Raw genomic sequence first — 22,975 nt, 5'->3', positions numbered from 1 at the left:
TCTCTGTGAAAAGTACACTTAGAAGTGTGCCCAATAGCCTCTCTGTGAAAGTTGAATTTAGAAGTGTATTTAAAGTTGAATTTAGAAGTGTGCCCAATAGCCTCTCTGTGAAAAGTTGAATTTAGAAGTGTGCCCAATAGCCTCTCTGTGAAAGTTGAATTTAGAAGTGCATTTAGAAGTTGAATTTAGAAGTGTGCCCAATAGCCTCTCTGTGGAAAGTGCATTTAGAAGTGTGCCCAATAGCCTCTCTGTGAAAGTTGAATTTAGAAGTGCATTTAAAAGTTGAATTTAGAAGTGTGCCCAATAGCCTCTCTGTGGAAAGTGCAGTAAGACATGTTCCCAATAGCCTCTCTGTGAAAAGGGCATTTAGAAGTGTACCCAATAGCATCTCTGTGAAAAGTGCATTTAGAAGTATGCCCAATAGCCTCTCGGTGTGGAGGGGATGAGTGCGTGGAGGGGATGAATGCGTGGAAGGGATGAGTGCGTAGAGGGGGTGAATGCATAGTGCGTGTGAGGACATAAAACAGACGAGTGCGTAGAGCGGGTGAGTGAGCAAAACAGATGAATGCATGGTGCATGACGTACATAGTATGGCTTGGAATGCAGGGAATGTCTGAAAGAGCATGTAACCCATCATATCTCACCACCACGCTTACTCTCTTCTTTACACCACCACTCAACTAGAACACAGAGATACTATGACACCATTCGGTATAACTGTTCACATACGAACATCCGCCGCTCACTCCACATCATTCTAAGTAAACACTGCTGGTTACACACCCCCAGCTAGGCGTTCTCCTCAGGCCTAACGCAGCCACATTCGGTCTGGATAAACCCTGCCAGAACGATCACATACTACTGATCTCTCAATCACCACACCTACCGCTAAAATGCAGCTATTACATGAATACCGCACCAGCTGCACACATACCCGGTGCTCACATGCACCTTGACTCTCTCTTCTCTCTCTAATGACCTGAACTTCGGTTCCCAAGGGCGTTCAACCTACCAGCGCCTTCAGACCATACCAATGGTATATAAGGCGCTATATAAATGCAAAATAACATAACATAACATTCCACAGGAGCCATCCTTCTTTGCCTATCAACTGTCTAGGGGTTCCTTTTGATCGACGATCATCCACTTCTGCATTATTGGCATTGTATGGTATTCCTACCTCTCAACATCTAGCTATGCTTAAGAGCAGGCCGACTAAGTCCATTGCATGGTCTTTCCCTCTTACCTATCCTTTGTAATTATAGATCATGGAATGGCTGTTTCATGCTCCGCCAAATGCCTGACACTTGTCTGCATCGTTCGTAGGCCTAGTTCCTGCTACTCAATGGTACGAATAAATACTATGGGTCCTGGGTGTTATTTTCCTCCTCTTACAGCTCCCACTTTGGCCATGCAACGGTCCGGACCTAAACATATCCACTGGGTCAGATTACAGAAGCTGTGTGCTGCACCCAGCCCACGGATGTGCGTCACAGTGTTCACCAAGTCCATCCGGGTTGTGTCCATCTGGATTGCACTATATGGACAACTGCACATGTGTCGCATCTGTGGTTGTGTTGTCCGCATACATACCTGGAATCTGCACAGAGCCGAGCTTCTGCAATCCGTCTCATTGTATGCATAAAGTACATAGGTTTTTATAGTAATCAAATGACTGAAAAATATAGAAAAAAATGGAAATGCATGAAGTGTGCGACATTTTCTTCAAAATGTTCCAACTATGTGATGGTTAGGTACATTTTTATGCGTTGAATGAAGATTCCACTACATAACAAACTTTAGACAAACGCTTGAAGGAAACTCATTTATAACAGATTCAATTTAATTTAATTTAATACAATTTAAGAAACACGGCTAAGAAAACACATCACAGACTATTAAAAAGTTACACATTCTGTATGTATAGGTGCATAGTTCATGCGCGCTGTTTGTAGTACTGGTAAATGATGTCAAAAAAGCACAAACGTATTCCATCCGTTGACCAAATTAACATTAGCAACACAACATCCTGCAATATAAACAACACTATATCACAAAATAGAGTGGACTTTAGAAGTAGAACATTAGCAGGCGCTCACATGGGGATTCTACCTTTTGTTTGAATTATTGTGAATTCTGTTACTTTTATGTCACAATAGCCACACACAACAAAGGCCCGAACAACTGCCCTGGCCGCATACAAGAACGTTCTGGAACCATTTCTGATGGAAGGCTTCAAGACACACTGTACAGGCTGTACATAAAAGTTTGCAACTTGGTTATATTGTAGATTAGTACTCCTCCGCAGGGTGTCTCTTTGACTCTCATCTTCAGGAAAGAAGTCCTCATGCCTGGCGGTCATAATCTTGATACTCCTCCTGTGCAGAAAAAGAGAAGGAACCATTATGAAATATGTCGGGCACAGGTAATACGTGCTCTATGTTCAAAATTGATAGCTGTGGCAGTGTTTTCAGAAACTTATTTTAATCAGAATTGCATCTGAGCAGCTGAATGGTTAAATTCAATACAAGGTTAACATGCATCCAAATACATAGCACAGGGCGTCGATAGACCCCCCATAGTTTATTTATTTATTTATTTATTAAATTTATATAGCGCGCAGGCAGCCCAGGGGCATTGTGGCACTGTTACTTGCAAGGAAGACTTAGTTACAATGTGTGCAGGTTGTGCCTTGGGTTACAGTGAGGCAGTGACCTGTGATCAGATATACCACATAATACATCATACAATACAATTTATTTATTTATTTATTTAAGTTTATTTATTTATAGTTAAGGTGAGTTGGGCTCCCATCGAACCGCTCAATATTCTGTCATTAATAACGTACGATTCGAGTAATGGTTTTGGTTGAAATTTCGAAAGTGATTTAAAACCCACGGCCCTCCCTAGACTGGAAAGTTTTGTAAAGAATATTTTAGAAATACAAAAGATACTAAGCATAAAAAAAAAATCTTTTTCCAAAAGTGCGGCCTACTTCCCATTCATTTTCCCATAGACAAACAAGGTCAATATCTGCCAAAGCGCAGAGCCCAAACCGCTGGACCAGGTCATCCATGCATGGTTTGGGGTTGTTCCATGCAGTAGCTTTTTAAATATTTGACACAGGGGTGCCCCCTTCCCAAAAATAGATGGAGATATCTCTGGGATTTACCCAAAACCAGTTTTTTTTTATAAATGAAGCAACCGCCATCTTGTTTTCCTTTCGATGTGAGAGATATTCACTAGCTATAGCCGATGATATGGTAAAATGAAATTCAGGAAAAAAACTATTTGCAGGTCAAAAACATGCAAATGCTATCCGGCTAGAGGTGGGGGGTGGCTAGAGTCACCAAGTGAAATGTGGGAGTTGGAGGGGGTATATGGACTGAGTTTGCAACACAAATCTTTCTGTAGCCTAGGCTATCCGACATCTCAAAGCAAACTCTGTAACACAAGATGCGTGTGATGCGGGTGGAAATGGAGAAGGCGGGGTAGGTGAGGAGGCTATCTGGGGAGTGGGGGGAGCTGGCACAGATAAGAAGGGACTGGGGGGCAGGAAAGCATTTTATTTTCAGCCGTTTTGCTGATAGTCCTTGAAAGTTTTGCACTCAGAGACCATTGTTTGTCTTTTGCTGAATTGCATTCTGGTAGGTGTAGTCTCCTAGTTAATAATAAACAAAAAAAAAGATATTTTTACAGCAACAGTGGGTTTCCCATCCCGGCAGTAACTGAGACGAACCCTGCTTAGTTTCAAAGTGAGCAAGGGGTCTGCCCCTAAGGCCAAGTTGCCAAATAAATGAGCCCACGTTACAAAACCAGTTAGAGAAACATGGCTTAAAGGGGCTGGATCCTTCCTCGCTTTCAAACTAAGCTGGGTCGGTCCCGGTTACTGCATGGATGGGAGACGGTCCACAGTCTCGAATGCCATGTGTTTTCTTAGTTTTAAATATCTCATAACACCCAGCATCCACATTATTTTTTATTTCATACCTTGAAATCTTTGCACTCAGAGACAAATGTTTACATTTTGCTGACTTGCCTTCAGGTAGGCGTAGCCTCACAGTCAACATGGGGGTAAAAATGACACAAATGTACACTTTTTGCCTAACAGAGGTCTATAAGGACCTGTCGCAAGTACTGTTCAAGTACTGCTTGGCTGCTACGGCTGCTCCCTGCACTCTGCTTTTGCTGATTTTGCCGCTTTTGCCGCTTGTGTGCTGCTCGAGTTGCTGCTGCTGTGGACCCTTTAAGGAGGTGAACTGGATTGAAACTCAAGCTCAAGCACGAGCACTTTGTGGACTTTGTGGAATTTGTATTATTTGCTGATGCACTTCTCTTTCCTGTCTTTAGAGCTCCTCCCTCTATCCAAACCGGATTGGCCTTTCTCCATTTAAGCCATCTTGCACGCGCACCTCGCGCGCACCTGTCACAAGTACTGTTTAAGTACTGCTTGGCTGCTTAGCTGCGCAGCTAGCGACGACGGTACCCTCCACTATATTCTACTTTCTCTTATTTATTTATTTATTTATTTATTTATTTATTTATTTATTTGTGTTGTGCTACTGATAACAGTCTTCTTACAGGTTTGTCTGTGTGCCCTTCTGTGTTAATACACGTGTTAATACACACTTATGGCGTATTCGTTAACAACGGGAATGCCCATGACTTTACATCAGAAGGAACAGACTATTCCATTTGCACGCATTTCGTGCTTATCTCGTAAAACCATCACTCTTTCTCCTGTAAATACGATGGCCAGCACAAAGAGTACAACCATGTTAGCTCTGCCATGGACAAGTACTGAAGCCTCACACAATGTAAGAACCTTTTTCCCATGTGATCCGTTAGCACCGGTTCAATTAAAGTTTGATGCAAATGTGGCTGCACTCCGCTTATCAGATAACACCATGTTGCATACACCTCTTCCTCGCTTTTCCATCACAAGGAAAGGTGCCAGACATATAGCGAGGCCACAAACCTCCAGTCCGTGCTCTGATCCTGATCTCTCCCTTTATGCGAGCCAATGTGAGTCTCCTACTTCTATGCTCATAGATCCTCATGGTGTAATAGACCTCACTTCAGGCACAGAGTTTTCCACCAGCTCTCAATCCATATCCATTGTCTACCCCACTCCTAGAAGAGCGCAGGCTCCAGATTCCACAAGAGTGTTCTTCTCGGTGTTCGGTTGAAGGCTGCACTTCCCCAAATGAGCACATTCCTCCCTTTCCTTGCATGTTGGATACTACAGTAGCGGCACCTCTTGCCCCCCCCCGTGCTCGAAATCCCCCAGCCCCAAGCGTGCATACTGTGCCTCTGGCCTGTACATTGGATGCTGTAATATCGGTGGCTCCTGCGCCCCTTCCTGTGCTTGATGTCATCCTAGCCGCAATGCAGCTAAACTTGCTAAATCTGTTCAAACTATTTGAAGGCCTAGATGCTAAAGTCACAGAACATTCGGCACAAGCACATGAAATCATGGCTTTATTAAAAACACTGGCTTGTCATTCTAAGTCGAATCTGCATGGTACTCTGACTTTAGATAATGCTTCAGTCAATGAGATCTCGATCATTACTATGGGCTCGGCAGGACCTCCGTCTTCCATCCATTTGCCTATTCCAGTCCTTCCAGCATTTGCTGATATTATTACTCCAGAGGTTCGAGCCAGTGCTCCCATTGGTCCTGCTCCTTCGAATAAGTCGTGGGCTAGCCTCCCGCCCTCTCCACTTGCTCCTGTGCCCTCTCCTAAACCAGTTGCCATGACACTCACGAATCCCACTAAGGAAGGAAATAACATCCCCACTCTCCCGGTTCTCAGAAAAAGAAAAAAGTTCTCGAGGGTGTCTCGCCCTACATCCAAAAAAAACACTAACCATCTCACATTGACAACAAACAATGAAAACCTTTTTTCAAAAGTTGAGACCAGCGTCAGAGACAACAGACGCTGTAAAAGCCATCCAGTGCTCAGTGCCTTTGCTAGTTCCTGCACTTCCTATGCCAATACCTGCCTCTACTGTACCATCTAGTTTTAGCTCTGAGAAAACTAGCCCACCTGTGCAGACATTAACAGCACCTTTGGCAGCTGATTCAGTGCTAGCATCACAAGAGAGTTTGTCTGCCCTACAGCCGAGACAGGCTCTTTTGGAGTCCTCCTCCAGACCCCATGCTCCTGTGGTGCGCCCAGCGTTTAGTATCACAGCGGCTCCAATTTAGCCTCCCCTGGATGCGTTAATTTGCAAACTAGAACTGGCATCCTCGCGAAAGCATCCCGCCCTTGATAAAAATTCAACGGGTCAGGTTGCGCGTGATAACATCATGACCCCCATTACCAACTCGAGAGCCAAAACAGCCTGTGAACTTACAACAACTCAAATACGCGAGGCGGTGAACTCGTATCTAGCATCATGTACCAAGCCCATCCTTTCTAACTCAGTCCAAAAGCCTTGTGAAACACGTTCTAATCTGCACCAATGTCTTCTCCAGGTCCCTCGCCAATGCTAGCAGGCATTCCGCAGCACCCTGTGCCACCTCTCAGTCTGCCCCAGCCCGCTCCAGCCCGGCACATGGAAATGTCCGCATACCAATCTAATGAGGCTACCAAACCTGTAAACCTTCAGCCACGACTGTCTCTGCGGGGACAACTAAAATCCATGCCTCAGCCTTTCGGAAATGTCACTCATTGATTCTAAAATGTCGGGGAGGGAGTTTTGGCACCTACGATCTCAATCGACGTAGTGTGCTAAACATTTTCTCAGAACTAGTGGAACTCGAAGACACCTGTTCTAGTGACATCGAACAAATTGAATTTATCTCCGAGTCCACTTGTTCGGTGGTGCGCCTGTGGATTCCTTCGGGAATTGTCCTAAATACTGTGTGGAAATCAAAAATGCAACTGTTCAATATGGACTTTTTACTAGCACAAGACCCAGCACGTATGAATGTGGGAACAGATGCAAAACAAATGGCTTCTTACACTAATTCGCATAAACAACTGTGAATCACATCTATGGTACTCAGCCTTATTTGTCCTAACCATCAGTGTCATCGACTGATGGCCATTTTACTGTTGCTAGTTGGAACACCCGAGGCCACTCACACTTGCAAACTTCTATCTCTGGCTTCCTGATAGCATTTGACATAATAGCTCTACAAGAAACTTGGCTTTTGCAAACCCCAGAATGGAATAACTATGAGGTCGTACTAATTCCAGCCATGGCAGGCCAAAAGAGCCGACCGTCATCAGGCCTACTAGTGGGAGTAAATATGACAGGGGGACTTGCTGTTCAGGCTTGGGCCTCGGTATCTGTTTGTATTCAGCTCGTTAAAATCTCATGCCCAATACATACTATTGCATTAATTAACATTTATCGTAACCCTCTCCGGCTAACTGACATTGCTTTTTATGCGGGCTTGACTAGACTTTTGGATCTGGTGTTTCTCTCTTCGGACATTACAGATACCCTTATTGTGGGAGACCTCAACCTAGACTGTTTCCATTGTAAAGGTAAAACCACCATTGACAAGGTCAAGCGGTGGTCTTCATTTATGATGGAACGCAATTTCCACATGACCAATGGTTCAATGCAAGGTGATATCCCAGCCCAGCCAACGTGGCAAAGAGAGTCTGTATGTACCACAATTGATTACATGTACATTCATACCAACCTAACTGGACAGATCAAATCTTTCCAAATCATCCCTCAGGTACATAGTGATCACCATTTGCTGGTTCTTACAATGAATTGGAACTATATACCCCCTTATAAATTCTATTACCCGACCAAGCTGGTGGTCAACAATGCTAAAACTCGTTATCGATGGTGAGACAACAACTTATTAGCCTTATCCCATTTGAACCTGACCAACAATAATTCTCATAACCCAACACAGTATACTAATCTCCTAATCACATTCCAGCATTTGGTGAAACATGGTAAACAAGTAGAGACCCCCCACAAACACTCCTTCAATCCTCTAGTTGAAGCTAGAAAGACTGAATACCATTGTGAAAAAAGGCTTATCTGTAAACTAAATCAGTCCAATCGCAACCAGCAACTGAGATCAGCTAAATGCAGATACCGCAACTGGATGCATCAACATCGAGCACACATCCTGCAAGCGGATAGTGAGCACATGCTCAGACTAATAGCGAATAAAAACACGTCTGAAACCTGGGCCATCTTCAATCAATGTGCTCACAAGAGCCAGAGTGCTTTACAGGTTATTAGTGTAACCAAGGCTCAGTGGATCGAGCACTATACCAATTTATATGCAGTCCGTCCTTTGTCTATCTGGCCCATTTACCTGACAGCCCTCAGACTTGTCTTGATTGCTCCCCACTTCTTCTTGAAGGTTACATTAAACATATTAGTTCTTCTAGACCCAAAGGCCCTGACGGCCTTAGCAATTTTATGTTTAAATCAATTCCTTCGATGTGGGCTAAAATCCTGAACAATCTTTTTCAACACATTATTGTTTTCCGTAATATTCCAGACTCATGGAAAACCTCCATTATTGTACCGATTCACAAGAAGGGTGATCGTACCCTTCCTTGCAATTATAGGCCCATTGCACTTTTAGATGCGCCTGCCAAGCTTTTTTCCAAACTCATCCTTTGGGATTTTAACCTCTGGACTAAAGACTCCCATACAAGAGACCCCTTTCAGACGGGATTTCTTGCTGGCCTGGGTACAAACATCAATATGCTTTGCCTTAATGCTATTAAATCTCAAGCACAATGTTCCAAACAAGCACTATATTTTGCTTTTGTGGATCTCCACATGGCTTTTGATGCCATTTCCCGTCCCATCCTTTTTGCCAAACTCATCAGAGATAAGTGCCCTCATACATTACAGCAAATCATTCAATCACTGCATTGTGAGACATCAGTGCGTATTAGATTAAATCTAGAAGGCTTATTATCCATGGCCATTCCCACTGCACGCAGCCTAAAACAAGGCTGCCTTTTGGCGTCCACAATTTTTTTTGTAAATTTGGTTTTATTAGTTTTACAAATACAAGTTATGCAGGAAAAGTATACAATAGGTACACAATTAAGAATTTCACTATAATAAAGCAAACCCCCCAAATCTCTTGTGTTTTGCGTCCGTCACATGTAAGCTTTCTGCGTGCATAATGTTCGCGCAACATCATTACTTTTTCCCCCTTCCCAATCCCCCCCCCCACCCCCATGGTCAGAGCCTTTATCACAGATCATGCAGCATTCATCGTACAACAATCAGAATCAGAGTTTATTGTCGGGTTCACGTTATTCGTAAGAGTGTCCGTCGAAAAGTTCAACTTAAACGTCGTTTAGTTTGTTCCTTGATCCTCTGCCATCAGAGTAAGGGCTGTGTTACGGGACAGACCATCTGGTAGATAAATGCTTTTGTATTCCATCCACAAGATCTCAGTCTGTGAGAGTTTACCATGCAGCGATGCTGTTATGTGTTCCATTATACAAATGTTGGTGGATACATGGATCCATTCATTTTTCGTGGGGCTTGTGGGAGCCTTTCACCTCATAACCATTGTTGCCCTAGCAGCCAGGAGCAGTTGCGGGGCTATGTCTTTGATCTTGACCCAGTCGTCTTCATCTTTCTCGAGGCTGAACAGTATGAGGTAGGGCGTGGGTATTCTGCCAATGCCATCGACCTCCTTGATCCAGCCTAGAACTTCTGACCAAAATACCTGTATCCGGGGACATCCCCACCACATGTGCCAGTAGTCTGCCCTCTGTCCGCATCCACGCCTGCAGTCCGGACTTGCGGTCTGAAACATTTTGGATAATCTGACGGGGTCATACTGCCATCTGTGTAATAATTTGATTGCATGAAGTTTGTACTGATTTGAAATGGATATCCGTGTGGCTGCTTGGCATACGGTGTCCCAAAGTTCGGGTGTGAACTGTTCAGTGAAATCTATTTCCCATCTGTTTTTTAGTGCGTCAGTGTTCACACCTTCTCCCTCTATCAATGCCCTGTACATATCTGATATTAGCCTCTTCATTACAGTTCTTGAGTCCAGTATTTTCTCAAAGGGGTGAGTTCTCTCATCAGTTTGGGTCTCCACATGGTTCTTGTCAAAACCCCTTTGAGTTGTAGATATTGAAATGTGGATAATGAGCCTATTCACAGGGCCTCGGTCAACCCAGGGAGTGAAATAAAGGCGTCTTTCCTTTGTAGTTGGCCTACTCTCTCTAAGCCTGCCTCGTACCAGCTTTGGTACCTTCCTACATCTGGAATGTGGTCGTTGATTCCTGGGGACCATAAATGGCTCAAGGGGCTCGGCCAGATGGTAATGCCTTGCATATTCGTGCCATGCATCCAGATGTCCCAGATGGTCATAGGTATCGGGTGACCTTTGAGTTTTCGACATATCCGTTTCTTGGGTGCCCAGAGCCATTCAGATACTGTGGCCGGCGAAAAGTAGTGGTTATCCATATTGACCCACTGGATGTTTGTCTGCTCGCGCAGGTGTGGGATCAATACTCTGAGTTGTGAGGCTTCATAGTATTTTTGGAGGTTGGGCAGACCAACCCCTCCCTTGTCTTTGGGAAGTATTAAAGTCTTATATGGGATTCTCGCTTTCTTCCCCTGCCATAGAAAGTGGAGCATGGCCTTTTTGATTTCAGTAAAGAAGCTTTTTGGAATCCTAACGGTAATGTCTGGAAGGGGTATAAGAAGCGGGGAAGTGATACCATCTTTATTGCGTTTCATCTTTATTGCGTTTAGCCGACCTAGCCAGGAGATTGTGAGTTTATCCCACCTCGTTAAATCTAGTTTGAATTGTTTCAGTAGGGGGGGAAAGTTAGCTTCAAATAGGTCCTCTAAATTTCTCGTTATTTGTATCCCCAGATATTGCAGTTTTGAATGCTCAATATGTAGGCCGAGTGAGGAAAATTTGATGGTGTTGTCATCCTCTTGGCCCTGTAGAGGAAAGAGTGTCGACTTTGTTCTGTTTACTTTAAACCCAGAGAGTTTGCCGTATTCCTCTATTAAGGATAGAGCTCGGGGGACGGAAAAGGAGGGGTTTGTGATATGAAGGAGGATGTCGTCAGCATAGAGGGCAATTTTATATTCCGTTGTCCCCAGTCGGATACCCTCGAGCGTGGGGTCCGCTCTCATCGTTATTGCCAGGGGCTCAAGAGAGAGGGCAAAGAGAATCGCAGAGAGGGGGCACTCCTGTCGGGTCCTACGTTGGAGATTAAACCACCGTGAGTATTCACCATTCATATATATAGATGTTTTGGGGTCTGTATACACCGCATGTATTGCTTGTCTGAATTTATCGCCCAATTCCACCTTTCGTAATACCGCCTTTAGGAACCCCCATTCCACCCTGTCGAAAGTCTTTTCTGCATCAACAGAGAGTAAGATCGGGTCGTTCTCCATATGCTGGGACGCGTGGATTAGGTGGAGGGTTTTGCGGATTGTGTCTGCCCCCTGTCTTCCTAATATGAACCCAACTTGATCAGAGTGAATGAGTTGTGGGACAAGGGATTCGAGTCTCGCCGCCAAAACTCTAGTATAAATCTTTGCATCGAGGCTGTGTAGCGAGATGGGGCGATATGAGGCGCAATTCGTGGGGTCCCTCCCAGCCTTGGGGATGACAGTAATCAGTGCCCTGGTGAAAGAGTCCGGGGGTTTCCCTGTTTCCATTATGTCATTGAAGAGGAGTGTCAGAAAGGGAGCTAATATGGGCATGAAGGTTTTATAAAAGCCGGCTGTATAGCCGTCTTCGCCCGGGGACTTGCCCAAAGTCAGCCTCTTTATAGCAGCCTGGACCTCCATTTCCGTGATTGGCGATTCTAGGGATTCGGCATCTGTGCCAGGAATGCAGGGTACATCTATTGAGGACAGGTATGACTCAATCTCTGATGGCCCTATGTCCACGTCGGAGGAGTATAATGTTTCATAAAAGTTGGCAAAGCATTCTAGAATAGTGGTGTGGGTGTATGGTGTAGGGGAGGAATTGTCTTTAATCTCTATTACTTTACGGTCAGCTCTTTGTTCACGCAGCCTGGCAGCAAGAAGTGCATCAGCCTTATCACCTTTTTCGTAAAATTTCTGTTTTAACATTCTCAGTTTGCGCACAACCTGTTCATACTCCAGGAGTTTCAATTAGCTTCTTTTTTCTTTGGCCCTATTCATTTTCTGCGGGTCTAATTCTTCATCCACTTTGGATTTGCTTTCTAACTGGCAGATTTTGGCTCGTAGCCTTTGTTCAACGAGGGCACATTCCCTCTTTTTCGATGCGCCTTCCCTTATCAGAATCCCTCTCCAGGTAGCCTTCCCAGCCTCCTACACCGTTTGTCTGGACACTTCACCATTGTCGTTTGCTTTGAAAAATTCGGAGATCTCTGTCTCCATTTCTGTTCTGAAGACAACATCTCTCCAGAGGCTCTCATTACAACGCCATTTTCCATTGTTTTTTGGCAAATCAGCCCACTGGATGTCCATGAGGACCATGTCATGGTCAGACCAGGCGATCAGTATTATCTGTGCTTGTGATATCACCTCGGAGAGCTCCCTGGAGAGATATATATAATCGATACGGGTGAACGTATTGTGGGGAGCTGAATAGAAGGTGTAGCCCAGTTCTTCCGGATGGCGGACCCTCCATGCATCTATCATATTGTACAGTTCCATCATATGAGCCAGCTCGGAGAGTTCGGGCCTGTCTTGCTGCACCATATCGGGGTTCCCAGGTTTGCGATCTTTTGCCGGATTTGCCCATTGGTTGAAATGCCCTCCCAAGATAATGTGCCCTGTGGCTTCAAGTAGTATCTTAGGGATTGTTCTGGAAAGAAATCTAGATTGGGCTGTGTTTGGGGAATAAAGAGTAGCAATGGTGACACTCAGCTTACCCAACTGACCGTTCACCAGCATGGCACATCCTTCTACATCCGACCATGTCTTGGTTAGTGTGAAGCCTGTGCCTTTCTTGATGAGGATTCCCACCCCTCCCCTCCTGAACGGGCCCGACCCCCAAAACTCGAACCCAACTCGTTTCCCCAGGACCTGTCGTTCCTCTCCTTTTATGTATTTTGTTTCCTGTAATAGTAGGATGTCTAGACCACTTCTACGAAATTCCCTGGCCACAAGGGACCGTTTTGTCGGTGATTTGAGCCCTTTGACATTGAGTGTCCCGACTCTTAGGGAGGCAAGCTCCCTTATGTTAATGTTTGCCATGTGATCGGTAACGTTCTTTTATCTCAGATTATGAGCTGCATCCGTTGTTCTGAGGTGCATTTGATATTGCTCTGCCCGTTTCCCTTGTTTCGGCCCCTCCCGACCCTCCCCCCTACCCTCCCTTCTCCCCTGTCGAAGGCATTCGAGTGAACCCGGTTGACAGCACCGAGTCGGCATCGAACCACCTGTGGGGGCCGTTAATTCACGCCCCTCATTTTCATACTACTCCTCTTAACTGAGTTGAGCCCTTCTTTGGTTCCCCCCTAAATTTCTCCATTCTCATCTTGGAACGATATACATGTTAACGTCTTATTGTAGCATTGGTAGGTGAAACACGTGTGTTCGTCTTACCAGAGTCGATCAATTTCAGTTTTTCCCCTCCAGAGAGAGGTTAGAACTTTCGAGATCCTTTTACTTTCTTCCTCCTGGGTCCCTGAATCAGCCATTTGCGGTCTCCTTTTTTCACCTCTCTCAGGCTTTCCCCGTCTAGTCGGAGCTCAAGAAGGTCTGAGATGCATTTCTGTATTTCTTTTTCAGATGGCAATCTAAATTTGGTTCCCTCATATTCAAACGTGAGAGAGAAAGGGTAACCCCATCTATATTGAACATTCTTCTCCTTGAGTTTCCTTGTGAGGGGGCAACACATTTTACTTAAGGCCAATGTTAAGGGGGAAAGGTCGAGATATATCGAGATCCGGGCACCTCCCAGCGTGATCTCATCGCTTTCCCTCGCTTTCCCGAGGATTCAGGCTTTGTCTCGGAACCGGTGGAACCGGGCGAGGACTGATCGTGGACCCCCTGGAGGGCCACCTGCTCTGTGAATTCTTTCCGTCATTGGTGCATCCACCACGTCATCAGCTACAAGAAGTTTGATGATATTGTGGAGAGTTTCCCTCAGGTCCGCTTCTGTTTCGCCCTCTCTTTCCGGAATTCCAAAAATGCGTAGATTGTTATGGCGCTCTCTGTTTTCCAAATCATCGAGTTTGAGTTTAAACTCTTCTTCTTTGTGCTCCAGTTCTGATAGTCTCTGATCGAGTTGGATCTCAAGGGTGTCAATGGAAGCCTGATTGTTCTCTACCCCTTCGAGCTTGTCTTCCATATTGTCCAGCCTTTGGGTGATTTTATCTATCTTCCCCCCTATGTTGGCGCCCAGATTTTTAATTTCTCCTAGCAGGGCAGCGATGTCGCCTTTTGTTGCTGCGGCCAGGTCATTCGCTGTGGTAACGTTGTTTGCCATTGTAGACCTTGTTGGTGTATGTGGGGTGGCGGTGTAGGCAAAAGGAGCCAACTTGTGCCTAATGTCCATGTAATCTCCTGGCAGTGTGGTCAGCCTGCCGGTCTTGCTGGTCAGGGTCGTGGGCTCTTTTCCCGACAGGCTAGGCAGAGGAGGCACACGCCCCTGAGTTGGGGGCCTTACCCTCCGCGCTAGTTCGTCGTGAGTTTTCACAGATTTGTACCTCTTCAGTGGTGGCAGAACAACTTCAGCATCAATCTAGAGTGTTGAGGATATGTTGCCGAGGTGTCGAGGGCAGTGGTGGTCGTGGTCCGTATAGTCGGAGGAGGCACTCGCCCTGTTTCCAGGGGCCGTACCCTCTGTTTGGTATGGCTTCTATTGCAACAGGTGGGTGCCTTTCGAGAGACTTCACAGACGTTCCCTGCGTGTTCTCGGGGGGTGCAGCGTCGTTCAATTATTGATTTGCCGCCTGTGCAGGGTAGGCGTACACCCCCTGGTTTACCTCGGGTGTTGCAGGGGCCCCCCTTTTTCCAAAATCAGCGTGTGCTGTCGGGGTGTCTCTTGAGGGGTACTTTGTGCCAGGCTGTAGTGGGGGGCCTCTATTGTGCGCAAAATTAAGGCACTGTCTGTCTTTCCAGTCCTCTTTGATCACGTTGCCGTGTGGATGTTCTCTACTGATGGGCCCTCTGAATGTGCCAGGGGGTCTCTGGGGCCTCGTAGGTACCACTTTCGCAGGTCCGTGAGGGGAGGTGTTGATGAGGCACAAGATCTGGACAAATGATGTCGCATTCCCAGCCGCTGGGGGCCCGCTTTGTGTCCAGGGCGGGATCGCGCGTATTATACGCGGGTGTCCCCTACGTGGCCCACTGAGTGCCCGTGCGGGTGGCCTCCTCTCGAATCCACGCAGCGTCCCCTGCTATGTCCCCACCACCACACCGGGGGCTCTGCACCACAATCAAGGCAAGTCACGCCGCAGGGTCAAGCCGCGACAGTGTGCCGGGGGTCTGGATTGGGCCCAGGGAATAGGCCCATGATTTGGCTCCAACACGGTCTGAGGGCTGCAGGGGGCGGTTGTCTGATCGCGTGCTGCCTCTCACCTTATTTCAACAAACGTGTCCGCGGAGCACAGGCGGCAGCCCACGCACTTCCGCAACGAGGTTCCTCGTTGCTCCGCAGGGCTTCTATGTACTCCTCTCACTTTTGCGCGCCGAGGGAGGGGGGGGCCTCTGTGCACACGACGTTTTCACAGCGATGGAAGGTCCGTTTTTCGTCGGATTTTCGGCCAGCCGGTGGGGGGCCGTGTCACACTGCAAGGTTCTAGTTTGTACGCGCGGGGGGGCCAAAAAGTGGGGGCTCAACACACTTCTTGGGGCTGCGTAACGGGAGCTCACACGGAGAGCTTCCACATCCGTGCGCCCCCCGGTGGCCAGTCCCGGCGTCGACAATTTTTAATTACTTTATGTATGATGTACGACACATTTTCGAGGCAATATCATCTAACTCACCCAAAATAAACAACCATAAAATTCAGACTCTTATGTATGCCGATGATTTGGTGCTAATTTCAAAAACCTACTTGATGGTTTCAACGGCTACATAGTGACTAACGAACTGCGGGTTAACACTTCTAAAACCCAGATTGTCATCTATAGACCAAATTACACGGCCAGATCCACTCTACGTTGGACCATTAACCATATAAAATTGGCGACAGTAGCGAACTATGTTTATTTGGGCATGGTCTTTGATGGTAGTGCCTCAGTTATTGCTCATCTTGATGCTGTGAAGCGGAAGCTTGATTCAGCCATTTCGAAGACTAAAATCATAATGCACTGTTTTGGTGCTTTTACTATGAAAAAAGGCAGTGCTTTACTGGAAACAAAAAGCTACTCCATGCATATTATATGGTCTTGAATCACAAACACCTTGGCAGTCAGGAGTCTTAGACAGGTTGGAAGGTAAATTTTGGAAAACAATTCTTCAACTTCCACAATGCATCCCAGTAGTCTGGGCGCATTACGAACTAGGGCTAACCTCTCTGCATGCGCAATACCAGGGGAGAGCTTGTGCCCTTCTGCGGAAATGTCTGATGCCTAATCGAGAACAAAATGTCTTGCAATTCCTGTCGAATTACATATTTCAAACCACACATCATTTTGCCAAGCAGTGGTAACGTGCCATCTATAACATTCTAGTGGAAGCGGATGCATTCCTTAATATGCTTTTGATAAATCCCGATAAAGTAAAACCGCTAATTTATTGTTATGATTGGATGAAGACTAGATCCAAATGCCTCCAATACAAATCTGCAATACCAGAAAAATGTTGACATAAAAGGTTGGGATACATGGAACCATATCTCCTTAAGTTCCCTTGTAAAAAAATATGGTCTGGCATTCTAAGAATGCGTTTGAACCTATGGCACACTCGCAAATTACTGGCTCAACGCAAGTGTTGTGAGGGGGACGTAACTTCCTGCAGGTTCTGCTTAGACACTAAGATCACAGAAAAACTGGAACACATCTTGTCATTGTGTCCAGCTTTAGCTCATGAGCGTCTGACATTCTTTTCCTCTCATTGTAGCTATTTGGGGAATTTGGATCCAGCACAGAGGTGGTCCACTTTGTTGTGCACGACAAATGTCTCCTTACAAATTGCAGTTGTCAACTTTCTCTATGCAGTGAAATTGACTTGCTGAAGAATGTTGTGTTCATGTATTGGTGCTTCTTATTCTCTGTGTGTTTTGTTAACTTTTAATTCGTCTGATGTTTTATATCAACTGATTTTTTTTTTAAATGATTGTTAGTTTTGTACTACTAATTTTATAATCATGAATTCTTTTTGCTTATGATTGATTGAATGTAAAGTTTTATATTGAAAAGTTGATTTGTTTCAACGTTATCAATAATAAAAAAAAGATTTATATATTTTAGTGACACTGTGGTATGTGTAATTTTCAAGTCAGCTTTATAAAGCAGAGTATTTTTGAAAGCTTCGCATGGCGGTGAGGAGGGGAAATTATGAGAGAGAAAGTAAGTCATGAGTATTTACTCGCAATGTAGCAACAGAGTTTGCAATCCTGGACACTGATGCAGTTATTTTCCCTGACTGTGGCTGCTTTTCATGGCACCAGTAAAGGACACATGTGGGTGGACAGCGTAACTTTTTTCAGAGGTCAGATGCAACCCTTTGTTTGTTTTTTTAGGTTGGCATGCTTGCTCAAGTATCTGGCTACCAGGATTTTACTCAAGTTGTCATGTTCCCAGTGCAGAAACTTACTCACAAGACCACAAACACTTGTTTTGTCTTGGGATTTAGATTTCAAAGGGAATATTTCACAACAGATTGCTGGGTTAAAAAGGTGAGCACGTTTCATACTTTGTCAGCATATTTATTGGAACATTTAATCTCTACGGTTATTTTTCTGGTGTTCATTACTTTTTTTTAAAGTCTGGTGCTATTTTGTCTTGCACACTTTCGGCTAAGGAGTAGGTCTATTGAACTACATTTGTATATTTCATTTCAAGATATATGTTCACTTACTGTACATATATTCATGGGCGCCATCTTTTGATTTTCGCTTTGGGGGCAAAAGTACCTGGGCATATGTTATTTTTGCAGCTGGTAATTTTCTTCCCCTTTACGTGCTGCTTAAATGTGGTTAGTTGGGGCTGTGCAATGTATGATAACAGTCACCAAGATACCGTTATAAAATAAGGGGCTTATAGCACGCTGCTTAACCAAAGTGTGAGATCCTTTGCAAATAATGTATTCACACAGGGCATTAAATGAAAACATTGGGAGTTCTCAAAGCCTGCAATCTTTTATACATAATACAAAAAATAGATATTTTTACAGCTATAGTGGCATCATGGGTGAAAAATCACTCGTGACCCGGGTCTCCCATCCATGCCGTAAACAGGATCGAAACCTGCTTAACGTCAAAGTGAGCAAAAGGCCAGCCCCCTCAGACCATGGTGCCTAAAAAGTGAGGCAAACTTACAAGACCACTTAGAGCAACATGGCCTGAGGGGGCCGACCTCTTACTCACTTTGAAGTTAAGCAGTACTGTGCGTATATTGATTGGTTCCAGCTTTTAAATTTTGCTATGGTTGAAGAAAGTATATGGTCATATTTTATTATTGTAGCCTAGCCAAGTTGCATGCCTTGTATATATTATTATATGCCACATGTTCCCTGTTATTTGGAAGATGATCATTCAGATTTCCTTTTTACTTTGGATTTGGGGACTTGCAGTACAGGACACTTGATGGACAAAACAAAACAAGTCACAAAATGCAAAGAAAAAACAGGAACTGGATGGGCACCTTCCGAATTACTTGGAGACATGCAAACACACACGAACACCCACACACACACACAGACACACACACACACAAGGAAAAAACTTAATTTGCAAGGGCATTAAGATGAAAAATATCAATGTGAGTGGTTAAAAGCCATGCCCAGTAGCCCATCACGGTTTTAAAATATACAGTGGGCAACGTTGGAAGCTGTAGTAAGTGGCCATGGCTAAAAGCCATAGCTTGTGCCCATTAATTTGTTGTAATATACAGCTGGCACAGCCAAAGACGGTGGCCACTGGCTAGTATTGTGTTGAAGACCATAGCTAGTGGCTGATTAGTGTATATAATATACAGTGGGCATGGCCGAAGGCCATCGCTTATTGCATTTTATTATTTTAAAATATACATTGGACATGGTAAAAAGATGTACAAACTGATCAAGGTAAAATGCAATGGCTAGTGGCCCATTTATATGTTAGAATATATAGTGGACACAGCCAAAGATTGTGGTCACTGCCCAGTATTGTGCTAAAGTCCATGGCTAGTGCCTGACCAGTTTATATAATGTACAGTGGACATTGTTGAAAGCTGTATCCACTGGTAAAGGCTCAAATCTATGATTGGTAGCCTGTTAGTGTTTTAAAATATTCAATGCACATGGGTGAATGTTGTGCCCACTGTCCATAACGGAAGGCCATGACTAGTACCCATTCATGTGTTAAAATATATTTGGCCATTGACACTGACCATGGCTGAAGGCTATGCTTAATTCCAGTTACTGTTGTACTGTAATTAGTGATGTCATCAGTGATGTTATCTGTGATGTCACCATTGTGGTCATAGGCTGCGCAACAGGGGCACAAAGTTAAGGTGGCTTTAGCTGAATTTCAGGGGTTTTGTTGCATTTAGTTCTCACCTTAACATCACTGCAACTAAAGTTTTCCCTTGAATATATATGTTTGTTTGTTTGTTTGTTTATTATTTATAATACGCATCATACCCGGGTGTAACAGGGCGCAGCAGTTACAAGTATATGCAAGGCTTGGTTACAACAGAAAAGGAATAGAATCTACATACAAGTCATTAATTACAGGGAGGTATATACAGATGGTACCTATTTACAGGCGTAGTATACAAGAGAGGTATATACAAATCATACAGACATCTTACAGAAGCAATATATACATGGTTTAAGGTGTTTATAAATATAACCGGGTGGGCGGAGATAAGTACAAGTATACAGCAGTGAGTAGGGCAGTTATAGTTACCACACGGGTAGCAGGTCGAGAGAAGCAAGGAAGGAAACACTCCATACAGGCAAAAGGTACCGCAGCAGTGAGTCCTAGCTGCTTGCTGAGCAAGAGTTATCATTTATTGGTCATTAGAATTCAGCCACATAATGATGTTGGATCTGAAGTTTTGGTAAGATTGGTCTATTTTCAGTGTGGGAGGCAGGGAATTCCACAATTTGGCTGCTTTCACGAGGAAGTTGTTACCTCCGATTGTGCAGCGTTTGAAACTAGGTATGTAGAGGCGATCTCTGTTAGCTGATCTAGGTAGTCTCAGGGAGGTCTGTTTATGGAATCTCACAGCCAGGTAGATGGGGGCAGCATTGTTGAGAGATTTGTGGGTGAGCAACAAGGTTTTTAGAAGGATTTTTTCATTGGTTGGGAGCCAGTTGTTCTGTCGGCTGCACTCGGAAATGTGATCTCTTCTGGAAATGCCTAATGCCGCTCTAAGGGCATTGTTTTGTAATGTTTGGATTCTTCTGATAGTGGCTTTAGTTGATCCTAAATAGAGGGCATTGCAATAGTCCAGGTGAGACAGGATGAGGGCTCTGGCCAGGATGGTGCAGCTACTGTCAGAGAGAAATGGCTTGCCGGTGCGAATAATTTTGCATGTGTAAACCATGAATGACGCTAAAGAATTGACCTGTTTGGCAAATAAGAGGTTTGAGTCAAGATGAAAGCCTAGTGTTTTTACCTCGTGTTCCACTTTAATGCTATTGCTATCAATTATGAATGAGGAATAGTCAGAACCTGTTTTTTTTAGGTTAGAGGGGGTACCCAGAATGATGAGTTCGGTTTTATCATCATTCAGGCATAGACCACGTGTGGCCATCCATGCCTGGATGATGATGTACACTCTATTTACCAAGGCCAAATCCTTTTCATAATCCCCTGAAAGTGGGAGGAGGATCGGGGTATCATCTGCATAGTTAGTGTAGGTGATACCGAGATGATCCAGATCATCGAAAAGGGGCTTAGTAAAAATGTTGTAGCGTGTGGGCGAAACACAGGATCTCTGCGGCACACCACAGGTGATGGGTATGGGTTTGGCGGCTGCTAGAGGCGAGAAGACCCTATTGTTCTACGATTTAAGAAGGATCTAATCCAGGTGACAGCATCGTCAGAGAAGTGTGCTGCTGTGTCAAGATGGTTGCAAAGAATAGTGTGGTCAACCATGTCAAACGCAGCCGAGAGATCTAGGAGGAGGAGTAGGGCTGATTTGCCATTATCTCTAATCTCATCAACTTGGGTCTTGAGATCGATGTGGGCTGTCTCCGTTCCATGTTGGGGACGGATGCCTGATTGTCTGGCTCCTAGTAGGTGGTGCAATTCCAGGTGCTTTTGGATTTGTATATAAGCTACCTTGTCCAGAATTATTAGAAGGAAGGGCACTGTAGTAATTGGCCTGTAATTAGCAGGTGTAGATGGGTCAAGAGTAGGTTTCTTTAGGAGTGGGTGTACCCAGGAATGTTTAAGGTTGGTAGGGATGATACCAGTAGAGAAGGACACGTTGATAAGTTTTGTTATGAAGGGTGATAGGTCTCGGGCCGATTCCTTGATGAGCTGCACAGGGCAGAGATCGCCCTGGCAGTTGGAGGGTTTGAGGGACAAAATAATCCTTTCCACTTCAGGAATAGAAACTTTGGTGAAGTTGAATCGGATGGATTCATCAGCATTGGTATTCCCAGTTATTTTGGATAGAGGAGGGGGGGTCATTTAGAGAAGCTCTTTTACAAGAAATTTTGTTTTGTAGGATGGATATTTTATTGGCTAAATAGTGTTCGCTATCTGAACACCATTTTTTTATCTTTAGTACATGTGTCAGGTAATGCTATGGGGGTCTCTATTTCTTTAAGAATGGTGAATAGTTCCTTCATGTTGGACTTGGCTTGGGATATGCGCGTGTCGAAGGATATTCGTTTAGCTAGATATATTTCTTTTTTATAGCGGGAAGACAGTTTGGGGAGTTTAAGTTTGTTTGCTTCTAACAGTAGTTTTTTCCAGTCAGCCTCACAGTTTCTTTTTTTTTGCCTTAGGTTTTTTAGGAAGGGTGTAAACCATTTGTTCAAGTGATTTTTCGGCTTGCTTGGTTTAAGTTTGAGGGGAGCAATCTGGTCCAAAGAGGTGGTCATAATTTTGTTGTATTACTCGACTAGGCTCTCGGGATCGGTATTGTCTGGGAGCACGTTGAGGGCGGGAAGTAAAGCTGGGATAAGCCTGTCCACAGTAATATTATTTTTGTTTCTGGTTAGTGTAGGTGGAGCCCTGAGAGCGGGTGGGGGTCTGTTAGTAGAAAGCATGAATGACACAAGGTGGTGGTCAGTCCAAGGTAGTGGTGAGATGGAGAGGATGTTGGCCAGACAGTTATGGTCTGCCACCCAGTCAAGTATTCTACCTTTGTTGTGGGTGGAAGTTTTACTTCTTTGGGTGAATCCAAGTTCTGAGAGGATGTTAGCTGTAGTTAGGGCAAGCTGGTCTGATGGATCATTAAAGCCCATATTAAAGTCTCCAAGTAGAAGTACTTGCGTTGAGCTTTTGAGATTACTAGACAAGATAGAGTTAATATCATCCTCAAATGATCCAGGAGGCCTCAGGGGGCGATATATCAGGTGGATATTAAGGGTTTGGGCATTGGTAAGTGGTACTTTAACTGATAATAGTTCACACGAGTGAACGTCGATCGGAGTGGCTAATCTCATAGAGAGGCTACATTTGTAAATAATAGCGATGCCTCCTGCTCTCTGTCTTGTCTCAAGATAGAGTAGCCATCAGGGAATGCTAGCATAAGCATAGGACCTACAGCGGGGTGTAGCCATGTCTCAGTGATGCGAGGAAATCTAGGTCATCTCTCTGGATCAGGTCGGCATTTTCCGTGGCATGTGCTACTGGGGATCTGGATTTATTAGAGCTCCTTTGATCTGAGTGCTCATAGTGATTGTTGTTGTCAGTTGAGG

The 22,975-nt window shown here is 44.7% G+C and overlaps 1 protein-coding gene across 1 annotated transcript in view; it reads right to left on the bottom strand.

Moving 5' to 3' along the window:
- Positions 1-1,822: 1,822 nt before the first annotated feature.
- Positions 1,823-22,975, bottom strand: part of SNCA (synuclein alpha) — a 757,071-nt gene continuing 735,918 nt past the window's right edge. Inside the window, exon 6 of the mRNA XM_069630568.1 lies at positions 1,823-2,378. Within this exon, the coding sequence (XP_069486669.1) occupies positions 2,346-2,378 (33 nt within the window). The 3' untranslated portion in view covers positions 1,823-2,345. The remainder of the gene's footprint in view (positions 2,379-22,975) is intronic.

Source organism: Ambystoma mexicanum, chromosome 6q (genome assembly GCF_040938575.1).
Source record: "Ambystoma mexicanum isolate Mex_15411 chromosome 6q, UKY_AmexF1_1, whole genome shotgun sequence".
NCBI classification, from domain to species: domain Eukaryota; kingdom Metazoa; phylum Chordata; class Amphibia; order Caudata; family Ambystomatidae; genus Ambystoma; species Ambystoma mexicanum.
The sequence above is the reverse complement of the archived record's forward strand: the minus strand, read 5'-3'. Positions and strand labels throughout refer to the sequence as shown.